This window comes from Heloderma suspectum, chromosome 2 (assembly GCF_057233095.1).
Source record: "Heloderma suspectum isolate Gila_16-S chromosome 2, 16-S_ref, whole genome shotgun sequence".
Taxonomy (NCBI): domain Eukaryota; kingdom Metazoa; phylum Chordata; class Lepidosauria; order Squamata; family Helodermatidae; genus Heloderma; species Heloderma suspectum.
In genome coordinates, this window is record NC_139459.1 from 64,497,766 (window position 1) to 64,518,873 (window position 21,108).

The 21,108-nt window shown below is 45.1% G+C and overlaps 1 protein-coding gene across 3 annotated transcripts in view; it reads left to right on the plus strand.

Moving 5' to 3' along the window:
• Positions 1–10,349, plus strand: part of RGMB (repulsive guidance molecule BMP co-receptor b) — a 48,624-nt gene extending 38,275 nt beyond the window's left edge. For 2 of the 3 annotated variants that reach the window (XM_084833797.1, XM_084833795.1), the window contains exon 4: positions 5,686–10,342. In XM_084833797.1, the coding sequence (XP_084689923.1) occupies positions 5,686–6,348 (663 nt within the window). In that variant the 3' untranslated portion in view covers positions 6,349–10,342. Of the gene's footprint in view, positions 1–5,685 lie in introns of all 3 variants that reach the window. The other variant, XM_084833796.1, reaches the window with a different exon arrangement.
• The last annotated feature ends 10,759 nt before the right edge of the window (positions 10,350–21,108 follow it).

Sequence of the window (21,108 nt, forward strand, 5' to 3'; positions counted from 1 at the left end):
CCTTTTCCCCTTCCCCTTCCCCCCTCCTCCCTGCCCCCTTATCTGAGTCTTCCATTATCTGCCATTGATCTCGTACCTCTTCTTGCTGCTTTAACTCTTTTGCCGGAGGAAACTGAAGCAGAATACAACAGGGAAATTTGATAGCTCATTACCTGCGATCTATTTAAAAACGGAACAAAGGGCATTTAGTGCATGAGACGCCTTGACTGATCACGGCGTCATCTAAAGAGCCCACAGACTTCCGTGAAGGAGTAATCTCAATCGCGGGATACAAGCCCAGTGTGACAGAGCCCTGTGGCTCATATGGATAGGATTGGTGGCTTGTCCTCTGCCACATACTGGCTTCATGACTGTTTGGGGACATTGCCAATGGTGTTGCATCCTGCCAGCAGCAGTCGTCTTGAAACTACTTAATACATTTTTAAAACCTGATCCTTCCTTCAGGGTTGGCAACAATTTTTGTGTGTGTGTTTTTAGAGTGTTTTTACCCTGCTCCCCCCCCCTTTCTAGTTTAGGCCTACCCAATAAAAGCTCATTCTAGAATGCTTCCCAAGAATACATTTGACAAACCTCCAAAGGAGGGAATTCTGCATTTATTTATTTTACGTGACTAAGCACCACACAAGTTAATACTGGTGGTAATGATTGCTGTCATCCACATGGAAGCCTGCTTCCTTACAGAGGTAGGCAGCTTGGGCTAGATCTACCCTGGTGCTTTTCGTTGAAGTGCGCTGATACCTCTTGGGGCACATTATGTGTTCCATGTACTGCTTTTCTAGCGCTATTTCCTGCTTTTTATTCCATATCCAAAATAGCGCAACAGATGTCATTGTGTGTGCTACGAGATAATTGTGCAAGAGGGATATAGTGTCACAATGATGGGATCGTATTGATATGATGCAAGATGTGGATCTGGCCCTGGTGTCCTCCAGATGATCTGGATGATAATCCCTGACTATTGCCCATGCTGGTTAGGTCTTATGGGAGTTGTAGTCCAAAACATCTGGAGGGCACCAGGTTGCCTATCCCTGCAGGCATGGTATCACTGGTTAAAGAATAGCACTAGAGATGGTAGTACTCTCAGCTATAGGAGATTCATTTCTCCTACTTGTGTAGTGGCTGGTCTATTATGGGTCACATGGCCAGTGAGAAGAAAAATATACCAGTATTACCTCCTTAACCCAACTTCTGGCCCTCCCAATGTTGTTAGACTGCAACTGCCATAATCTGTAACCATACGGCTGATGGGAGCTCCAGTCCAACAACAGTTTCCCATTGATCTTAACCACAAAGATTATTCGGCTGTATGCCTGAAGCAAGATCAGTTCTCTGACTACCAAGCCAGTTAAAAGCTTTCACCTCCTACTGAAGGAACAAATTACATATGATATCATACTGGGACAGTTTCAGAATATTCTACGTACAAAACTATGGAATTCTATGGTTGATGGGAAAACTATTTCTTTGAATAGTGGTTTTTTTTGTGGGGGAGCTGACTGAAAAGGGAGAACTCAAATGTATTTTCATCCTTTTTTGGTGAAGGCCCTTCACCACCACCGACCCCATTGCTGGTTTTGCAAAATTCCGCCTGCCTGTCACTTGCCAATATTCAGGACAAGAAGCAGGGCTTTGCCAGAGGTAGAATGCTTTTGCAATTGAGCACACTAATACATTTTACATTATACGGTATTGTTTCTTAATGAAGATGGGGATGGGGAGAGAGAGGGACTTTAAAACTGTCTTGTATAGTGCATCCACTTTTTTAACTATCCCACTTAATTCAATCCTTGGAAACTTTATTGCATTTTATATATGTTTTGCTGGCCTATAGACACAGACTGAGGAGCAGCCTTCCCCAACCTGGTGCCCTCCAGATGTTTTGAACTACAACTCCCATCAGCCCCAACCAGCATGACCAATGGTTGGGGATTTGGGGAGTTGTAGTCCAGAACATCTGCAGGTTGCCTGCCTCTCCTTTAGGCTAAAGGTGTGGAACCTTTGTTCTCCTATGAAGTTCCGTATTGGCCCATGGGAAAAGTCAACTGGGGGGGCTACAGCCAATGGTGGGCAGAGATTGTGGGTGGCATTTCTCTCCTCTCCCTCTCTCGCACTCACACACAAATACATGAAGCAGAAGAGGAAGTGATTCCCAGAGGAGCAGGCCAGAGAGCAAGAGAGGGCCTGCGACATCCGGAGGGCTGGATGACTCTGAGGGCCACATGAAATTAAACCAAGGGTCACATGTTCCCCACCCCAGCTTTAGACTACCATGGGAGGACGACTCCCTATGCATACTGTTCTTGGGTTTCTTTTAAATTGCACCTCATAAACATAGCTCCTTCTGGCAGCAGAGCTAACTGTCTAAATTGACAAAACTAAAGAAACCACTCTCTGAAACTGGAAAGAACATTTCTTGGGGAGATGTTCTTCTTTAACATGGCCGGTGTCAGGTTTATGTCATTTAGGGTGCAATCCTATTCAGATAGGCAACTGCCTATCCAATGCAGGGCAGGAGAAGCATGGAGGGGATCATTCCCTCTGTGCTTCTCCTGCCCTGCATTTTTGGCTAGACAGCCGATTGAAGCTGTCTAGCCACAGGAGGGCTGAGCAAGGGAGGAGGCTGCTGTATGACACATTGGATGTGTCGTTCAGGCATTTCCGCCTGCCCCGGAACACCCTCTGGGAATGCCCCTTTTCGGCCTCTCCGTGCTCCTCTTGCGAGCACGAAGCACAGGGCTGTTCCGTGCTGCCTCCGAGGCAGCGCAGAAGGTGGGGGGAGATCAGTTCCTGGAAAACCAGATATCCTATGGCCATCTAGCCGCTGTCTAGCGGCCATAAGATTGCTTCCTTAGAGGGGGAAGGAAGAGTTCTGTGTCTCATTAGAAATAATTTGTACAGTTCATCTCTCAGTTAGATGTGAGCAAACTTACATGGGAGCAAACTTATTTCAGCTGGCCTGTCAAATAACTTTCCCTTGCTGAGTGGCACTACTGTGACTGCAGAGTGGTTCCAGTATCCATGCTGCCCTGCCTTTTAGCTACTAGACAAATCTTTTCCCTGTTCTGCAGAAAGCAGTTGTTTTGATCTCTCTCTCTCTCTCTCTCTCTCTCCCTCTCTCCCTCTCTCCTTGAGAGAGCCCAAAAGAAGAATTGGCTACATAACAAATTACTTGTGAGACAATCTCCAGAATATGCTCCCTCAGGGTTTCTGAACTGAGCCTAACATGATTAATGCCGAAGAGGAGTATTGTGGCTTTCTCCAGTGGAGTAGAAAGCACTGAATTCTTGCTCAGATCCAGACAGCATACAAGTCGACTTCCCCTCAAAGCCCCGCAGTCCCAGCTGTGGCTCATGGCTATGCGTTTAACAGATTGCTTGACTGCAGCTGGTCTTCAGTTGGAAGTCGACGTGATTTAAACTGAAGAAACTGCTGGAAAATTCCAGTCAGACAGCATGAGCGGGAACATGTGGAGCTAAAATAATGAGTGGTGTATTGTTGGCGGGGGCGGGGAGGATTGAGGGGAATGTCAGTTGTAGAAAGGGCCCAGCGACAGAACTCCGACAGCAGTATCTGCTATGTATGTTCAGCATATGCAGACAAGACCGTAGGGGTCGGTTCCTTTTTAATGTATGTCTTCTGCACAGCTTTGGACAGTTTTCACAAATTAATAGGCACTTGTATTGAATTACCTTGTGCTCAACACGTTTCTGGAAGTGTGGCTTGGCACACACAAAATGAGAAAATATGGGGTGGGATCCAGCTTCTGCCTTCCGTGGATGGAGGGGCTCCACTCGCAGGAGGCATCTCTAGTCATGTTTCAGCAAACTCTGCTCCCCTAAATGCTGCAGCTAGCCCCATTCAGCAGGGTACCCTAACCATCCATGAGGCATTATCAGGGGGCTGGAGCAGCTGCCAGGGGGAAGAGGGAGTGGGGAAGTCTGCTTCTGCCAGCCCAGTTGCTGCACCTAAATCTGGATCCAGCCCAGGGTCTCCTATGAAGTAAGGCTGTTTTTTTTTTTTTTTGGTAAATGTAATGGTGGAAGACGTCCTGCGGTTTGTGAGTGCCCTTCCCCCATTTATTTTCTGATTTGCATGGTACCTCACTTGCTCATGACATGCATCTCTCAACACATTTGCAGATTACTTCTCCATGTTCAGGGAATAAGCCCTTCTGGAATACAAACGTTAAGGCTAATTTATTTATAATTTTATTATTACACTTATATCCTGCCTTTTTTTCCTCTCGCAAGGAACCCGAGGTGGCTCACATGGTCCTCCTAGCCGCCATGTTATCCTCACAACAACCCTGTGAGGTAGGTTAGACTGTGAGTTGGTGACTGGCCCAAGGTCACCCAGTGGGCTTCATAGCCAAGTAGAGACTAGAACCTGGATCTCCCAAGCCCCAGTCCAACTCTAAGTGCTACACCATATTGGCTAGCTCAGATGTGTGCTAAAGGGAACCATTCCTCATCGCGACCCTATTCTGCCAGAGGACAGGCTCTTGTCTGTCCAGGAAAGCTGGTTCAAACTAGCATCTTTTAACCATCCCACAGGGAGCCAAGCATTCGTAACAGGACCATTTAGTCCAGGAAGCTGGTTGCCTTCATAAGGTTACTCACAGGAGAAAATGAAGACTAAGTTGGAGCTTTTCTGAAAGTAATAAATATGTTTTATTGAGCAAAACATATAACAAATAGCAATTAATTGGTTGTCTGTAATGTTTCTCAGGGAAGAAAAGAGAAATGGAGAGGGAAAAGGACGGGTTTTCGAATTCTCCCACATACTTGCTAGGGTTAATCACCTCAAAAATACTAATTACAACATTGAACCGCCAAGTTTGCCTAATGTTGTAGCTGAAATTGGCATCCGTTCATTGTAACTACTGAACTTATGAAATGGAAAAATTTTCACGGAAAAATAGAGCGCTGAGAATTTTTCCTCCCCATATCACTGCTCATGACATCATGTTGGGGCCCTCAAAAGGACCTGCCATTTCATCCCACCCTCCCCCAAACTATTGTGGCCATAGGGGACAACTCTGAAGAGGTGTTGATATTCCCATGGCATGCCCTATGTGATATTTGTCTTCAGTGTAGCACATGAATGCTCCTTTATTTCACAAGATCTGAAGTGCAGTGAAACCCTTTTAATTATCTATCTATTTATTTATCTCTATATATATATCCCTCTCTAAAATATTGTGTAATGACTATGGAGTTTGAACACAACCTCATTAGTGCTCAGTCAGCTTGCACTTCTTCTTTCCCTCATAAACTGCCTTGTGTTTGAGTAGGAAGTTATTTCAGATAGTAGAAACCAAGAGTGGCAATGGAAGACCTTTTGAAATGCTGTGTCTTAATCTTCGTGTGACTTCTAGGAGGTGGTACTTGCACAGTGAAAATTCATTGAGGACATTTTGTGACACTTAAGAATGTACTTGGTGGGTTTTGAATGTACTTGGTGGGTTTTGTTTAATTGCCATGCTTGCTTTTGAGGGTTGTGTGTGAATTATTTCACTGCACCTTTAATGGTGGTATCCTAGCAGGTGGCAACGTTGGAAAAAAGCAGCGGCACAGAATCTTAAGTTACAATACCAGTGGAATTCATAAACTCCTAGATGCATACTCAAGAGCTGTAATATGGAGTGTCCTGCTCTAACTCTATTCTTATCTTTTCTCTCTACAGATCACCATTATCTTTAAATCTTACCAAGACTGTACAGATCAGAAGGTCTATCAGGCAGTGACCGATGATTTGCCAGCAGCTTTTGTAGATGGCACAACCAGCGGCGGCGATGGTGACACCAAAAGCTTGCGTATTGTGGAGATAGTGAGTGGCAAATATGTGGAAATGCATGCCAGGTACATTGGGACCACTGTGTTTGTGCGCCAGCTTGGCCGCTACCTAACACTGGCCATACGCATGCCGGAAGAGCTGGCCATGGCTTACGAAGAGAGCCAGGACCTGCAGCTCTGTGTGAATGGCTGCCCCTCAAGCGAACGCATTGATGACAGTGGGCATCTGCCTTTGCCGGTGATGGGGCAGCTCCTCCCCCCTGGTGCTTCAAGCCAGAGCCGGTCTGTGTACACACTGGAGAGCGCAACGACAAAATGCCATGAGAAGATGCTGCTGAAGGACATCTATTTTTACTCTTGCGTCTTTGATTTGCTCACCACTGGCGATGCCAATTTCACAGCAGCTGCCCATAGTGCTTTGCAGGATGTTGAGGCGCTGCACCCCCGGAAGGAGCGATGGCACATCTTCCCCAACAATGGCAGCATTGGCTGGGGGAGTGAGTTGGGTCTTAGTCTTGGACTTGCGTGCTTAATGCTTGTTGTGTTTTTGTAGGGTTTTTTGTTTGTTTGAGAACAAAGGTTTTAAAATATATATTGTCATAATATATTGAGTAAAGAGTATATATGTATATACCATGTATATGAAGGGATGCTTTTTTTGTCCTTGGACACCCAGCGGATTGTACATATTGTGTTACCTTTTTTCATGTATGTTGGATGTAATATTCTTTTTGATTGTAATAATTTTTTGCTTTGCAGTTGGTGAAATGTTTTATAATGTCCTTTCATTAGGACCTGATAGAAAGCACTTTATTTTTTATATATTAAATATTTATGTGGACCTAGGTAATCTGTAAAGCATATATCCACATGTACATATATCATACCCAGTGCTCCCTCTAAGTATTACCTAGCTTAACTCACATACTTACGATCTTGTGTGATCCCTTTTCCCTCATCCTTGCCCTTTCTCTGGCCAGTTCAGACCACACAAAAAGCAGGCTGGGCATAGAGGCAGAGGTCTGGAAGGGCTGACTCTTCCCTTGGGCCCTGGGCCAGTAGCCTTTGTTTCATAGGAACAGAGAAGTCATTGACATTGATGCTCATAATTAAAGCATTCACAACTGCATCTTGTTTGTTTCTGATGCAGATAACCTTTGCTTCCTTCTCTGAAGGAGTTTTTTTAAAAAAATAAAAATAAAAAATAGTGTTATCTTGTACTTGGGTTCTAATATACAAGTACAAAATACACGTCTCGTATCAATTAATGAAGGGCACACACATAGAAAATTGTGTCTTTTTTTCCCCTTCCAAGCATATGCGAATGGGGCCCGAAGCTTCCCCCAAACGCTCTTGGGTTTTTGGACTCAAATCTCTTAATATATATTGATATATGGGTGTCTTCAAGTTGTTTGTACTAAATGTGTACCCTATGATAGTGGTAGGCCGTACCTGGTTAATTTCTCTCCCTATCCCCTTAGTTTCTATTGAAACTAAGTCCCCCCCCTCCCCAACTCTAAAACCTGCAAATACACCTTTTAGTATCCTGCGTTGTCTGAAAAGAAAGTCAGAAAATTAGCAAATGCAACACCCTGATCTATAACCTTCCACACCAGCGAATACCAGTGTTTGTACCGGGGACAGTAAGTCAGGCAGGTCCAAGAAAACAGGACCACTTGCTCAGAGGAGGCTAGGGTTGCTTGGTCATCATTCCCATGTCGATTTTTAGCAAGTTCTTTAATTGCACCATCTCCTATAGGAGTGTCCATGTTAGTCTGTTGCAATGCACACATACTGAATATCTTGTGGCCTCTTAAAGACTGACTGTCGTACTGTAACATCCATAAGCTCTTGTGGCCTAGAATCTGCTTCATCAGATGATGCAGGCTGTAGCCCGTTCAAGTTTATGCCACAATAAATCTGTTAGTCTTCAAAGTGCCACAAGATGCTTGTTTTTCTTTTATGCAACTCAGGGGCCCGTATGCCCATTTCATATGTGCAGATCATTATTTGTTGCAGGGACTCAATCCACTTCCCATATTCTCTTAGGGTTGCTGCCTTGGGACCCTAAAGCAGATGCGGACAACAGGCAGTCCGTGGGCTGCCCCCCCAAAAAAAATTGTAAAAGCAAAATTGGAGTGGCCATTTTGACCCCATTTTTAAAACCCTTTTAGTGCTCTGTAGGGTTAGTGGTTAAGATGCTGAACTGCAGACCGGAAGGTCGGCAGGACAGCAGTTCGAGACCCGAGTGCTGTGTGACAGAGTGAGCTCCCGTCTTCAGTCCCAGCTCCTGCCAACCTAGCAGTTCGAAAGCAAGAAATCGCAAGTAGATAAATAGGCACCGCTTCGGCAGGAAAGGTAACAGCGTTCCGTGTACCTCGGTGTTCAGTGTACGCCGGCCACATGACCACGGAAGCGTCTTTGGACAGCGCTGGCTCTTCGGCTTAGAAATGGAGATGAGCACCACACCCTAGAGTCGGACACGACTGGTTGGGGACACCTTTTTAAATTATTTTTTGTCCCTGGGGTGGGGGAGGAGAGGTGGAAAGTTGCTCGCCCTTGCCCTAAAATATATTGCAGGTGCATGTGGCCCTGTATTCCACCTTCCTCTGAAAATGTTATTTGCCGGCTGAGCCATTTCCATTTAATTCTACTGGGGGCAGGGAGGTTAGAGCGCCCTCTTTTTCCTTTTGCCTGGGGAGGCCCTCTGTGACACACTTGGAGAATCTTTGAGATTGAATATGCCAACCACATAGCTAGTGAAATTATGTGGGATCAGGGTGGAGGCCTCCCCATGCCAGATGAAATGTGCACAGGGGTAGCTGGAATTACTGTTCCAGGGCATGGGAGCTTCCACTACACCAGGGGTTGGGTCCAGTTTCATGCTGGATCAGCTGGGCTGATGGAAGTGGCCTTCCGTGCTCCCTCCTTCCCACGCCGGCTCCTGCAGCCCTCTGAAAATGCTACACAGATAGTCAAGAGACCTTGCTGAATGGCATGAGCTGTTGCAGGGGGAGGGGGAACCCAAAAATCGGGGGAGGGACTTTCCCCAAGTACAGAGATCCTGGATCCAACCGTAAGTGAACAGTAGGCAGAAAAAGGTGTGACATTGCCTTGTGCTGTGTCACATTATTAGTCTATCTAATGGTCCATAAGTCGACAACAGTTGACCTGGCAGTGACTCACCAAATCGCAGCCAGAGGTTCTTCCTAGCTCTTCTTAACCAGAGATGGCAAGGTCTGAACCTGGTGCCTTACGCATGCCAAACATGGGCTCTGTCACAGATTGCAACTCCTCTGGGGCTTGGAAGTCGTGTCCCTGTGCCGTTTGCATGGATGCTGTAATTCCCTTGGGTTGCAATGCGGACTGCTTGGGGATCAACCTGGGCTGCGCACAGTTGTTGGGGTTGGAATAGTGAGAGCTAGTGAAGCGTAGTGGTTCAAAGAATGAACTAAGAACTTGTTGGCGGCCTCGAATATGCCCCCCCCCCCGCCGCACTAAAATATTGGCACAATAGCCTTTATTTTGGGGCTTGTTAAAAAAAATACTGAAACAGAACCAAGCAAATGCAATGTAGCAACAGTTCATCTGATGGTAATCTTGTTGGTTTAATATAGATCCCTTTAACTGTCAAGGCTAGAAATGTATAAAAGTACAGGTGAAATTGCTGGCCAGTATTTAAAGTCGAATTGTGCTGGGGCTCAGAAGACTGTGCGAAACTTGCTACTTAGCCCCATTTTCCTATTGCGTGCATGAATTAATTCATGCAATCTTGAACTAGTTTTTAAAAGCTGCCTTTAGTTTATTATTAGTGCAGTGTAGAATTTGAAGAAAAACACAATCAAAACCCTTTCCCCTTCCTCTCAGTCCTGTACGGAGAGAAACATGACGGTCTTAGAATAGTTGGATTTTACCATTTTTGTGTGTGTGCCAAGGTGAAAGGTATTTGTGGAAGAAGTCTGGTAGACAAGTCTAGAATTGTAGCTGCAATGTGAGCCCATCTTAAGCAACAGCTGCGTGCTAGCTAATTTCCTGTGTTCCCAAGCCTCACGAGTACATATGTATACTAATATCTAAATCATGAAGTCCAGAGATAAGTAATATTTCAGAAATGCTAGTACCTGGAGTGTTGTTGGGTTTTTTGAAAAAAAGATTCTTGGTCCTGTTGTGGGATTTCTTGAGAAAATGTTATTTGCACATGTTGCTTCTTGAAGTCCACCCCAGCCAAGAGAGCGTTAGTTAATGCCAAACATATGGATAGTTTGAAGCTAGTGAGTGGTCTCTGGGGAGAGTTTACGCTTAGAGGGAACACTGGTTTTCACAGACACTCCAAATGGCTGTCTCTCAGAAGGCTTCAAATTTATTTTTAAGCTTGATTTAAAAAAAACACAAAAACTCACAGTGTGCCCAGTCTTTTGCAAAGCCCTTTAGATGTGGTTCATGGATATAGTAATAAGTCTACATTTGTGTAAAAAAAGAAAAAAGTGACCGTGCAGTGTATAAAATACTTTAAATTATTACGATAGAATAATAAAGTTACATACCATGCTGTGGAATGTTTGTAATGTGCTATTACTGACCCCTGGTGGATGCCAGGATAATTACAGTTGAAAGACAAAACATTCACAAGATGAATGAGCGGCTGGTGGGGTGGTGGGGAGAAGAACATTCAGGTCCAGGGAATTGAATTAGGTGCTTTGGCAAATGCTATCAGCAGTTGCCAGTCTAGGACAGCTTTCCCCAACTGGGCGCCTTCCAGATGTGTTGAATTGCAACTTCCATAATTCCCAGCCAGCAGGGTTGTTGTAGTCCAACACATCTGGAGAGCGCCAGGTTGGGGAAGGCTGCTCTAGGATTTCAGACGGTCTTTCCCAGTCCTACTTGGAGATTTAAAATACAGATTTAAAACACCAGAGCTATGTACTGCACTATATGGCTGCAATCCTATGCACACTTGCTAAATAAATAAGTACCATTAACATTCATAGCACTTTCCACCCATCCTGAGCATATTTACTTAGAAATAAACTACTTAAAAATACACGTTAGCTTAGATGTATTTTATTTTTATATTTTATTATAGTTGCATTTTATTTTTCATTGTTCAAATTGTCAGCGTATCTTCCTATCAGACTACCACAGAACCAAATGGGGGTCATTTTTGCCTCTCAGTTGTTTGTTGGTTCCGCTTCCTGTGCAACTCTGGTTTGCCATTATTGTAAAGATTATTAAAGTGAGCTCTTTATTTTGCACTTATAGCAGTAATATTTGCCTCACATACTGAGGAAGATTAAAATCAATTGGCAGATTCTTGAAGCAATCAGAAGTACTGTAACATGTAGGGTCCCTGGGCAACATCAACATATGGCCCACTGTCTTTCCTTGCCTGATGGTTCATTGTGGCCCATTCATTTATCTAGACTACAGGGAAGAAATGTGTTTTTCCATGAAACCCTGCCTAATGAAAGCAGCCCCAGCTAGCTGCGTGGAAGGCCTTTGCCAGAGATGTTGGATGGAATACTTGTCTTTATTTCATTCCTATACCGCCCAATAGCCGAAGCCTTCTGGGTGGTTCACAAAAATCTTTGACCCAGCTAAGATTAATTTGGATGGGCAGGCAAGAGAACCTGCAGTTCGGGCTTTTCCCAAACACCCACATCTAAAGTAGGGGTGGGAACCTTTTTCAGCCTGAGGTCTGCATTCCATTTTGGAGAAGCTCTTAATTTCATTCCAGTGGTGGGTGGGACACAGAAAAAAGTGGACAGGGCTGAAAAATCCAACCCTCCCATCCCGTTGTTACCAATTTATCATATAAAGCATGTCTACTCAGAAGTAAGCAATGAGCAGCATGTTTATTTACAGCTAAGCTGCTGTGTGTCTACTCAGAAGTAAGCAGGAAAGAGTCACTCAGCAACACTTTCAATTAGCATCTCAAACACCAAGACTGCAGGCCTACTCCGAAATAAACACAAACATCGTGTCAGTAATAAGCACTGTCTGTAAAAGGTATGAAACAATAAGCACTTATTGTCCCATTGTTTCACTGTTCAGCTCCTGGCACTTCCTGTTAGAGTTTGCTCTTTCATGTATGAGATTCTGTCTTCTTATAAAATTGTTATCAAAAGCTTTGTTCACTTTCTTGCAAACCTTTTGGTTTCTTGAAGTGAGAGACTACTGAGAATATTATCTGCCCATTGCAAAAATGAGAGTGTTCACTTGGTGTTCTTGTGGTTTCTGCATCAACCCAGAAATCATCCTATATCAGATCCTAATCCAGCTGGCCCAACAGACTGAATTTTTGAATTTTTTTTTTAAGTTAAGCCATTTATCTTATAACATCCATACTTTCTGTCTTTGCAAGTGGTTCTTCCATGCTCTTTTTTACTGATTTTTGTTTTAATTGCTACAGTTGTTCCCTTTTCTTTTAGTTTTCCACTCACTCTTGCAGCCTGGAGTTCTTTTGCTTTCCCCCCTCCTCAACTCTCCTGTCCTGGATCATGAAATGGGCTTATTCTGACACCGTGTAGAGAGTATGAAAGAAAGACTAGCAGCCATGTTGAAACAGAAACTGAAGTGCCTCTCCCAGAAGAGCTGGTCTCTCCTTTATTGAACACCACTTCTCCTCCTTATTCTCCCTTTAACCCATAAAGAACTGTAACATATCATGCCACAGTGTTTACTCATGAGGAAGCAGGGCAAGTTTCTGCATGACTACTCAGAAGTAAACAGGGTAATGCTCAGAAGGAAGCAGGTCTGAATCATTCAGCAGCATCCTCCCCTGGTCCTGGCCTAAAGGGGAAAGCTCTTATTTCTGATCACCTGCAGATCAGAGATAAGAGTTTTCCCCTCTGTGGCAAAGAAGGCAGTGCCAGGAGAAGAAGCTACCAGGCTGGATGGGGAATAGGCCAAAAGGCAGGGGGGTTGTGGGTCCTAAAAAGTCTGAAAAGCCTTGGCAGATAAAATGGTCTTCACTCCGTGCTGGAAAAACATCAGGTATCAGCCAGATTAGCCTCCTTTGGGGAGAAAACTCTAAAGCTGGGACACCACAACCAAAAAAGGCCCTGCCCCTGTCAACAAGGCCTCTGAGAATTATCTTACTACTCAAGCCAGTTTGGGTGGGAGGGCCTTAAGGCACCTGGTACCTCAAGCCACTTGATGCATTAAAGGTAAGAACCAGCATTTTGAATTTCACACAGAAAACAGATTGGTAGCTAGTTCAGTTGTTTCAAGATTATTGAGATGTGTTCTGTTCACAATAGCTCCAGTCCTATCTAGTTGCTGTTGTAGTCCCTTGCCAATAACCAATCATCAAGATACGGGTAATTTTGAAAGTCATCTCCTCTTAGGTTTACTGCCACCACTTCTGTACATTTCGTGATAGGGACAGGGGGGTGGGGATACAGTTGAAAGTCCAAATGGTACCACCACATATTGGTAATATATTTTCTGTGGCAAATTGCAAAAGATATATGGACATGTGCAGTTTTTAAGTCCAGAGTTGCAAACCATAATGTTTCTTTAACAGGCATAACTTTATTGTGATTTATTTGAATTGATTTGTTCAGATTCCTTAAATCCATTATTGGTCCTTTTACCTCCCCCACCCCCTTTTTTATTATGAAGTATCTTGAGTAAAAACTCCTTCCTATCAGTCCTCCAGTTACATCTTCTATTGTCTCTTTTGGGAGGAGAATGCTTGCTTAGTGCAGAAGCACTTGCTTGCAAACTGAGTTGCTATTTCCCACTGGAGGACTGCATCTTCTGAATTCTGCATTGCAACCCAGTTCTACAGATCCAGAGGACATGGACATGTATAGCTATATGTTGCAATTGTTGCAGAAGAGGATTCTAATAATTCCTGAAAGGAAAGCGACTGGCCCAAATTCCAGCACAGACAACAAAACGGAATCCTTGTACGAGCTGAAATCCAGCATAGCAGAGGATTTGTGGTTTTGCTGCTCTTCGTTGTCTTACTCTGGGCAAATGGCACCTGCTATTAAAATCGTGTCTGGTAGCATAAGATTATGTGAGCAGCCCTCGTGGATCAGCCCAAAGGCCTATCAAGTTCAGTATTCTGCTCCGGGCGTCTCCAAACACGTGCCCCAGGGGGAACTGCACAAGCAGGACATGTGTGCAATAGTGCCCTCCTACTCGTGTCCCCCAGCAACAGGTATTCCGAGCATTGTTGTGCACTGACCACAAGATTTGCTCCAGACCCTTATTTGGCATTTTGGAAAACAGCCTGATTTGGCTTGGATTGATTGGCAGTGGCACTAAAGACACAGAAACCGCAATAGGACAGAGGTAGATGATGGGTGTAGAAGCAGGAGGACTTGATCTCCAGCAGTTTCCTAGCAAGCACCCGGTGCTACACCCTCACAGGTTCCATGGACTCCACCAAACCTCTTTTGATGGGCAAGGGGACTAGCAAAGGGCACTAACACGGACTCTGACCTGCAGTGTATTGCTTCAACATTCCTTCGCCAAAGCATTGGGATTGGAGTTTTGGTAAAGCTATTCACCGTGATTAGAAGCTAAAGCTGCTAATCACAAAACTACACTATTACTCTCTACCCACCCTTCTTCCCACCCTGGAGTTTTCTTTATGGAGGGCTTGAGGAGGAACATATCAGTTTTTGGAGTGTCCTTCCAAATCCCAAATCTTCAAGAGTGTTCAGGTTTTGTCTTCTTCAATGGAGTCTCCCAAAATTGTCCATACTGGTATGATTTCTGTTCGGGATTTGACTGAATCTGAAGCACAATTCAGAGGCATACTGGAGATAATATGACTGGTAGCCATTGATAGCCTTATCCTCCATGAATTTATTTAACCCCTTTTTAAAGCCATCTAGGCTGGTGACCATGGCTACATCTTGTGGTGGCAGGTGCCCTCCTGAATGATTCAAATGGAGGCCCAGCATTCATCATGCAGTTAATGTGCTTCTAGGTTATCTCAATTTTGGAGCCAAAGATGACAATGGTCCTACAGCTTCCTTCCCCCTCACTGCCAGAGAGAACACTTAGCTGGGACTGCAGACATAAGGGAAAGGATGCTCTGGCCCCATCCATTGGCCGAAGGAACAAGAGCAAGAATACTAGCAAAGGAGGATCAACCTCGCCCGAAGCACATTTAAATTACCGCTTATAGCTCACCACAATTTGGGCCTCCAGGCCCTGCCCACAAGGGCTACTTCATCAACCATTGAAATTAGCCAAGAGCCGGTGTGGTGTAGTGGCTAGTGTGTTGGACTGGGAGCTGGGAGATCCAGGTTCTAGTCCCCACTTGGCCATGGAAGTTCACTGAGTGACTTTGGGCCAGTCACAGACTCTCAGCCCAACCTACCTCACAGGGTTGCTGTTGTGAGGATAAAATGGAGAGGAGGAGGATTATGTACGCCGCCTTGAGTTCCTTGGAGGAAAAAAGGTGGGATATAAATGCAATAAAATAAATAAATAAACAAATAAACAAACAATTGAAATAGAACATATATACATGTTCAAATAATGTAGGTTGCTTACCTGTAACTATAGTTCTTTGAGTGGTCATCTGTGCATTCACACATATGGCTCTGTGCCTGCGCTGAGTCTCATTTGGGAATCTTCCATAACTGAGGAACGTTTTGGCAGGAACCCTTCCCCCACCGTCCACTGCGCATGTCCCAACGGGTTCCTACCCATTCCCTCAGTTCCTTGAGACCACCTAATGTGGCCTCGGACCCGAGGGACACAATCATGCATCGGTACCAACATCGAATGCTACATTGACACCAAAGCGGGGATGGTGGGAGGGTTGTGTGAATGCACAGATGGCGGGAACCCTTCCCCCACTTGAAGGACTATAGTTACAGGTAAGCAACCTGCATTTCTTCTTCATGGTCTCTGTGCATCACACATATGGGTGATTAACGAGCTCACTTACCAGAGGCAGGTAGGTGTCTTAAGCCAAGTCCGATGACAGCACGGCTCACCCAAAAGCACAGTCCGAACATCCTTGAACATTGAGTTTGTAGTCTTTCACAAATGTTGATGGTTTCAACCATGTCGCTGCCCTGCATAAGTCTGACAGCAGTTAGCCTGTAGTGAAAGCCATAGACGTGACCACTGCTCATGTGGAATACGCTCTGAGATGATGAGGGCGCTCCAGTCCTGACAAGTCATAGGCCAAGCCAATGGTTTGCACAATCCAGGAAGCCAGTCTTTGGGACGAGACAGGAGAACCCCTCTTGGGAGCACCGTAGCAAACAAAAAGGTGTTGTGTGGTATGGAATGACGCCATCCTGGATTTGTAGAAAGCCAATGCTGTCTTGACATCAAGAGTATGGAATTTCCTTTCCAGATCAGAAGAAGGGTCTGGGAAGAAGGTCAGTAGTGATATGGTTGATGTGGAAGTCAGAGACCACTTTTGGTAGGAAGTCAAAATCTGGCCTAAGGCCAACTTTGTCCTTATGAAAAATCATAGCACAGAGTTTGCTGACATGTCTAGAGGTCGTGATGGCAACCAAAAAGGCAATTTTCCACAAGAGTAGGCAAAGATCTGTCATGGCCAAAGGTTCGAAGAGCTTTGAGAGGATAGCATGTAAAACCACCAAAAGACTTCACGGAGGAACCAAAGTTCGAACTGGAGGGGCTAAGTTCTTTAGACCCCACAGGAACTGGCAGATAGTAGGGTGAGTAAAGAGGGAAAAACCTTGAACTGGCTTTCTGTAACAAGAATGAGCCACTAGATAAACTCGTAAAGATGAGAGTTTCAATCCTTTCTGAAACAAACTATGAAGAAAAAAGAGAACATTCTCCAAAGAAGCCTAAAAACGGTTGAACACATGAAGAGCCGTGAAAGACTGAAAGGACAACCACTTTGCAGCATAGGAAAGATGGGTAGCTGGCTTCCTCGTTGCATCGAGGATTGCTTGAACTTCAGGCTGAACCCAAGAAGGAGTGATCATGGCTGGATCCTCCAAGCAGTGAGCCACAATGTGCCAAGATCTGGGTGATGGATCCTGCTGCAGTCCCAAGATCTCAGGTCTGGATCCCATGGAAGGCGGAGCAACTGTCTCCTCGACAGATGCTGTAAAGTTGGGAACCATGGCTGTCTCAGCCAGCAAGAAGCAATGAGGACGCAGTCCATCCCATCATGCTCCATCTTCTGCAGCACCTTGGAGAGGAGTGGAAACAGGTAGAAAAGTTCTCCCCACCAGTGAATCTGAAACGCATCACCTGGAGAGGACTGACTGACTCCTGCTCTTGTACAGAAGTGGGGGCATATGGCATTCACTGGAGTGGTGAACAAGTCTATTGTTGGATTGCCCCAATGCTGGAAGAGGAGATCCAAAATACCAAAGGACATCTGCCACTCATGAGGAGACTGGTACCTTCAGCTTAGAGTGTCCGCTAAGACATTGTCCTTCTTGGCAATTTGAAGAGCACCCAAAAGAATACCCCGCTGAATGGTCCATTGAAAAATGTCCAACATGAGGTTGACAAGTCATGAAGAGTGTGTTCCACCCTGTTTCTGAATGTGCCAGAAAACTGACATATTGTCTGTCAAGACTTGTACATGTCTACCTTGAAAATAAGGCTCGAAAGCATGCATTGCTTTCCAAGTCGCAAGAAACTCTAAAAGGTTTATGTGGTATGTCTTTCCTTTTGTAGACCATAAACCCTGAGTCCTCAACTGACTTCAGTGGTCTCCCTATCTGGAAAGAGAAGCGTCCGTTGTCAGGATTCATATAGGAGGCTGCTGAACGAAAGGCACGCCCTGATCCAAGTTGTGTGGCTGCATTCACCAAAGGAGGGACGTTAGAACCCTGGCTGGGATCGAAAGGTGACAGCGCTGAGCATCCAAGTTGGAGTCAAAATTCTGGAGCAGCCAATTTTGTAGTGGTTGCATCTGAAGTCTTGCCCACCTGACAACCGAGACCGTAGTGGCCATGTGGCCCAATAGAACTTGATTGGTGCAGGCAGTGACAGAGTGACGGGCAGAGACAGTCTCCGCAAGAGCAGTTAATTGTTTTTGCCAGTTCCGCGGGAGGTAAGCCCGCGCAACCATTGAATCCAATAGTGCTCCTATAAACTGGAGACATTGAGTCAGCTCCAAAGTTGACTTTTCTCTGTTGACATAGAGGCCCAATGTGCCGAGAAGGTTCAGAACAATCCTGATGGCACGACAAAGGTCCCCCCTTGAATCTGAGACGAGGAGACTTCGGCTTGGATGAAGACATAGTCGCCTCAAGTTTGCCACTTTTAGAGGACCCTATAGCATTTTTGGGTCTGTAGCCAACAATACTCTCCTCCACAGCTCTGTCTTAAGTCTGTCTGCTCTGTTCTTCCATGCCTGTTTTGTAAATGATTGGCACAGAGAGCAGGAATCAGGGAGATGTCCTTCACCCAAGCAAAAAAGGCTGAGGGTAGGGATGTACAAAAGTTCCTCCACGGACCTCGGGGAGGCCGAATGCCGGCGCATTCGGCCCCCTGAAATCGGTGGCGGAACGGCCCCCCGCCCCCCCCAGGACGGGACTTACCTGGGGCGGATCTTCCTGGCGGGGGTGGCCCCGGTGGCGGCTCCGGCGGCGGATCAGCAGCAGCGGCGGCGGCCAGTCTTCCGACCGGCTGCCACCGCCACCATTTCCAAGTTAAAAAAAAAAACAAAAACGTGATAGGCTATGTAAAGATTTATGTAGCCTATCACGGCTAAATTTTAAAAAACACCGTGATAGGCTACGTAAATGTTTACGTAGCCTATCACGGCTGATTAAAAAAAAAAAAAAACGCACTTACACAAATGGCGGCACCCATGGGCGCCACCATTTGCGTACGTGTGTGTGTTTTTTTTTTAAATCAGCCGTGATAGGCTATGTAAACATTTACGTAGCCTATCACTGCTGACTGCAGGGATGCAAACGGCGGCGGATATGGCCGCTGCCATTTGCGTCCCTGCTAGCCAGCGGCCAGATGTCCGGCTGCTGGCGGAGCTGGCCGGTGGCTCCACAGAATCCCTGCGGAGCGGAGCCGGCCAGCCAGGATTCGGGGGGGGGGAGGGATGGAGCGCCTCCCCCCCTGGCCAGAATTTCGGGGGGAGGGACGGAGCACCTCCCCCCCAGCATCAGCATAATCTGCGAACAGGTAAGTGACTTTTGTACATCCCTAGCTGAGGGAGTGAGGGTCGGTGGGGGGCAACTTACTCCCACACTTGACACACTTCTGAAAAGGTGCCTTTGCGGCCATAAGACAGCACCGCAGCCGCGGCTGAGAGACTACGAACGACAAAGACAATGAAGGGATTTTTTTGCATGGGATTCAGGCAGAGCCTAAGCTTAGGCTCTTTTCTGGTGCCTCCCAAGATGAAGTGGACTTTCAGAACCAAAGCAAGATCCTACAAGCTTCATTTTGTATTTGGGCTCTCTTAAAACGGTGTATTTTTTTTAAAGCATCTTTTGCTTTCATTTTTCTAAATGCTAATGAGGGGGAGTAGGGTTGAATGAGTGATAGGTTCACCTTCTAATCATAGGGCACATTTTACCAGGGGCTTTCCAATCACAGTGCTTTGGGGAAGGGATGGGACCATGAGATGGCTATTCTTCCAACATCAGCAGGCTTCATTATGAAAAAAACAACAACCTTAAAATAGTTTTTAATCATAACTCCCTAGCCCAATTCTTCTGAAACTTTGCAAGTTTCTTGCTTGGAGACACTTCTATGATGTGTACTATTTTCATACAACCCCCCCCCAAAAAAAAAAAAAAATTGGAGGGAGGGAAGTGGAAGCAAATCACTCACCCCTTCAAATTCAAGGACTTCCCTGCCACATAAACTGCATAAACCTATTCTTGTGACACTTTGCAGTCACAAACTTTGACTTTGACACTTTTTCTTACTTAGGGCCACCTCTAGGTTGCTATTTTCAGAAGAATGGTCCACAAGGAATATAGGGGGTGTCCTTTTATGGATACCCTACAAAGATCTCTTCACCTATTCTTCCGAAATATGACAGGCTCTATCTTCTCAGAAGAGGCAATCTTCCCTGTAAATATCATCCAATTATGCCAAGAAATAAAAAAGTTAGTGGTGATTCTCACTTAAAGAAAAAAAAAATCAAAATATAAAGACACATGCCACAAAAAACACCACACTTATTTTTCTGAAATGCAGCTTGCATAATGCCCTCCAAAGGGGCAACTACACCTGCAAATTGTATCCGTCTCTGACAAATGGAACACACGTTATTGCCATTTTTCTGAAAGAATTGGGCTGAATTGGGGCTGGAGTCAAATCTTTAGGTTAGTGTACACCTCTAGCTTTAATATTCATTGGCTTGATGCCTTTCAGCAAATAAGGCAGTGTATAAATGTTATGAATGAATAAATTAATATTGCTTATTTTATAGTATTGTTCAGAATTCAATCTGCTTTTGTGTGTTTGCACTAATTTTTGGATTTGAAGTGGAAGTAGTAAAATGAACTAGTGTGAACTCTCAGCTGTAGGAGTTTACCACAGTGATGATAATAAGGCCTTATTATACTTATTATACTATACTTACTAGCATTTTCAGAACAGGATATATTTATTCAGAAGTGGCTATGAGAGAGGGAAAAATGACTGTATGCATAATGCTGGCTATATTGGCTTAAAGCCAATGGTATTATTCCATGGAAACCACTGTCGGAACTGATTTCCCCTCCCTGTGCATCCCCCAAATCTGTTCTAGGGTTGGGGGACCCTGCAAGGCAGATGGGGGGGGGCTCACATGGGGAGCCGCAGCGGGGAGGAGCGGATGGGGAAGTCCTGTTCCATGAGCAGAGTGCACTTGGCAATTTTTTTAAATTTATTTTTTTACTGCCAGCCACATTGAAGAATAAATTGGTAAGCTTTGAGAAAGTTAATTTGATGATCTGAGAACTGAGAGAGTAGGTGTGCATGATTCAGATCAGTGATTTTTGAAAACTGTCTGTTTGGGATGGTCATTTATTACAACAGATCTTTTAGATGTTTGTTCTTCCTTCTTGTAAAGTTTTGCATGCAAGAAAGAGCCCAAGCCTATTGGTGAGTACATTTCCCCCCACAGCCTGTTGGTTTTTTATTTTGGAAATTTTGACTTCTGCTTTTACTTTTAAAAAAAATTATGTTGAGTCTTGTGATATTATTTTATGCCACTGATTAAGCCTGTCGTTTCTAAGGGTGCAATCCTATGTAATCCACCTTGGGTGCTCATAAGCCTCTGAAGGTGGACCCTTAGGAGTATATGCAGAGAGGGAGGCGCCTTGCACCTCCTGTTAGGCATTTTAGCTGGAGGGGTGATTTCTCCCATCTAGTGGAGGCT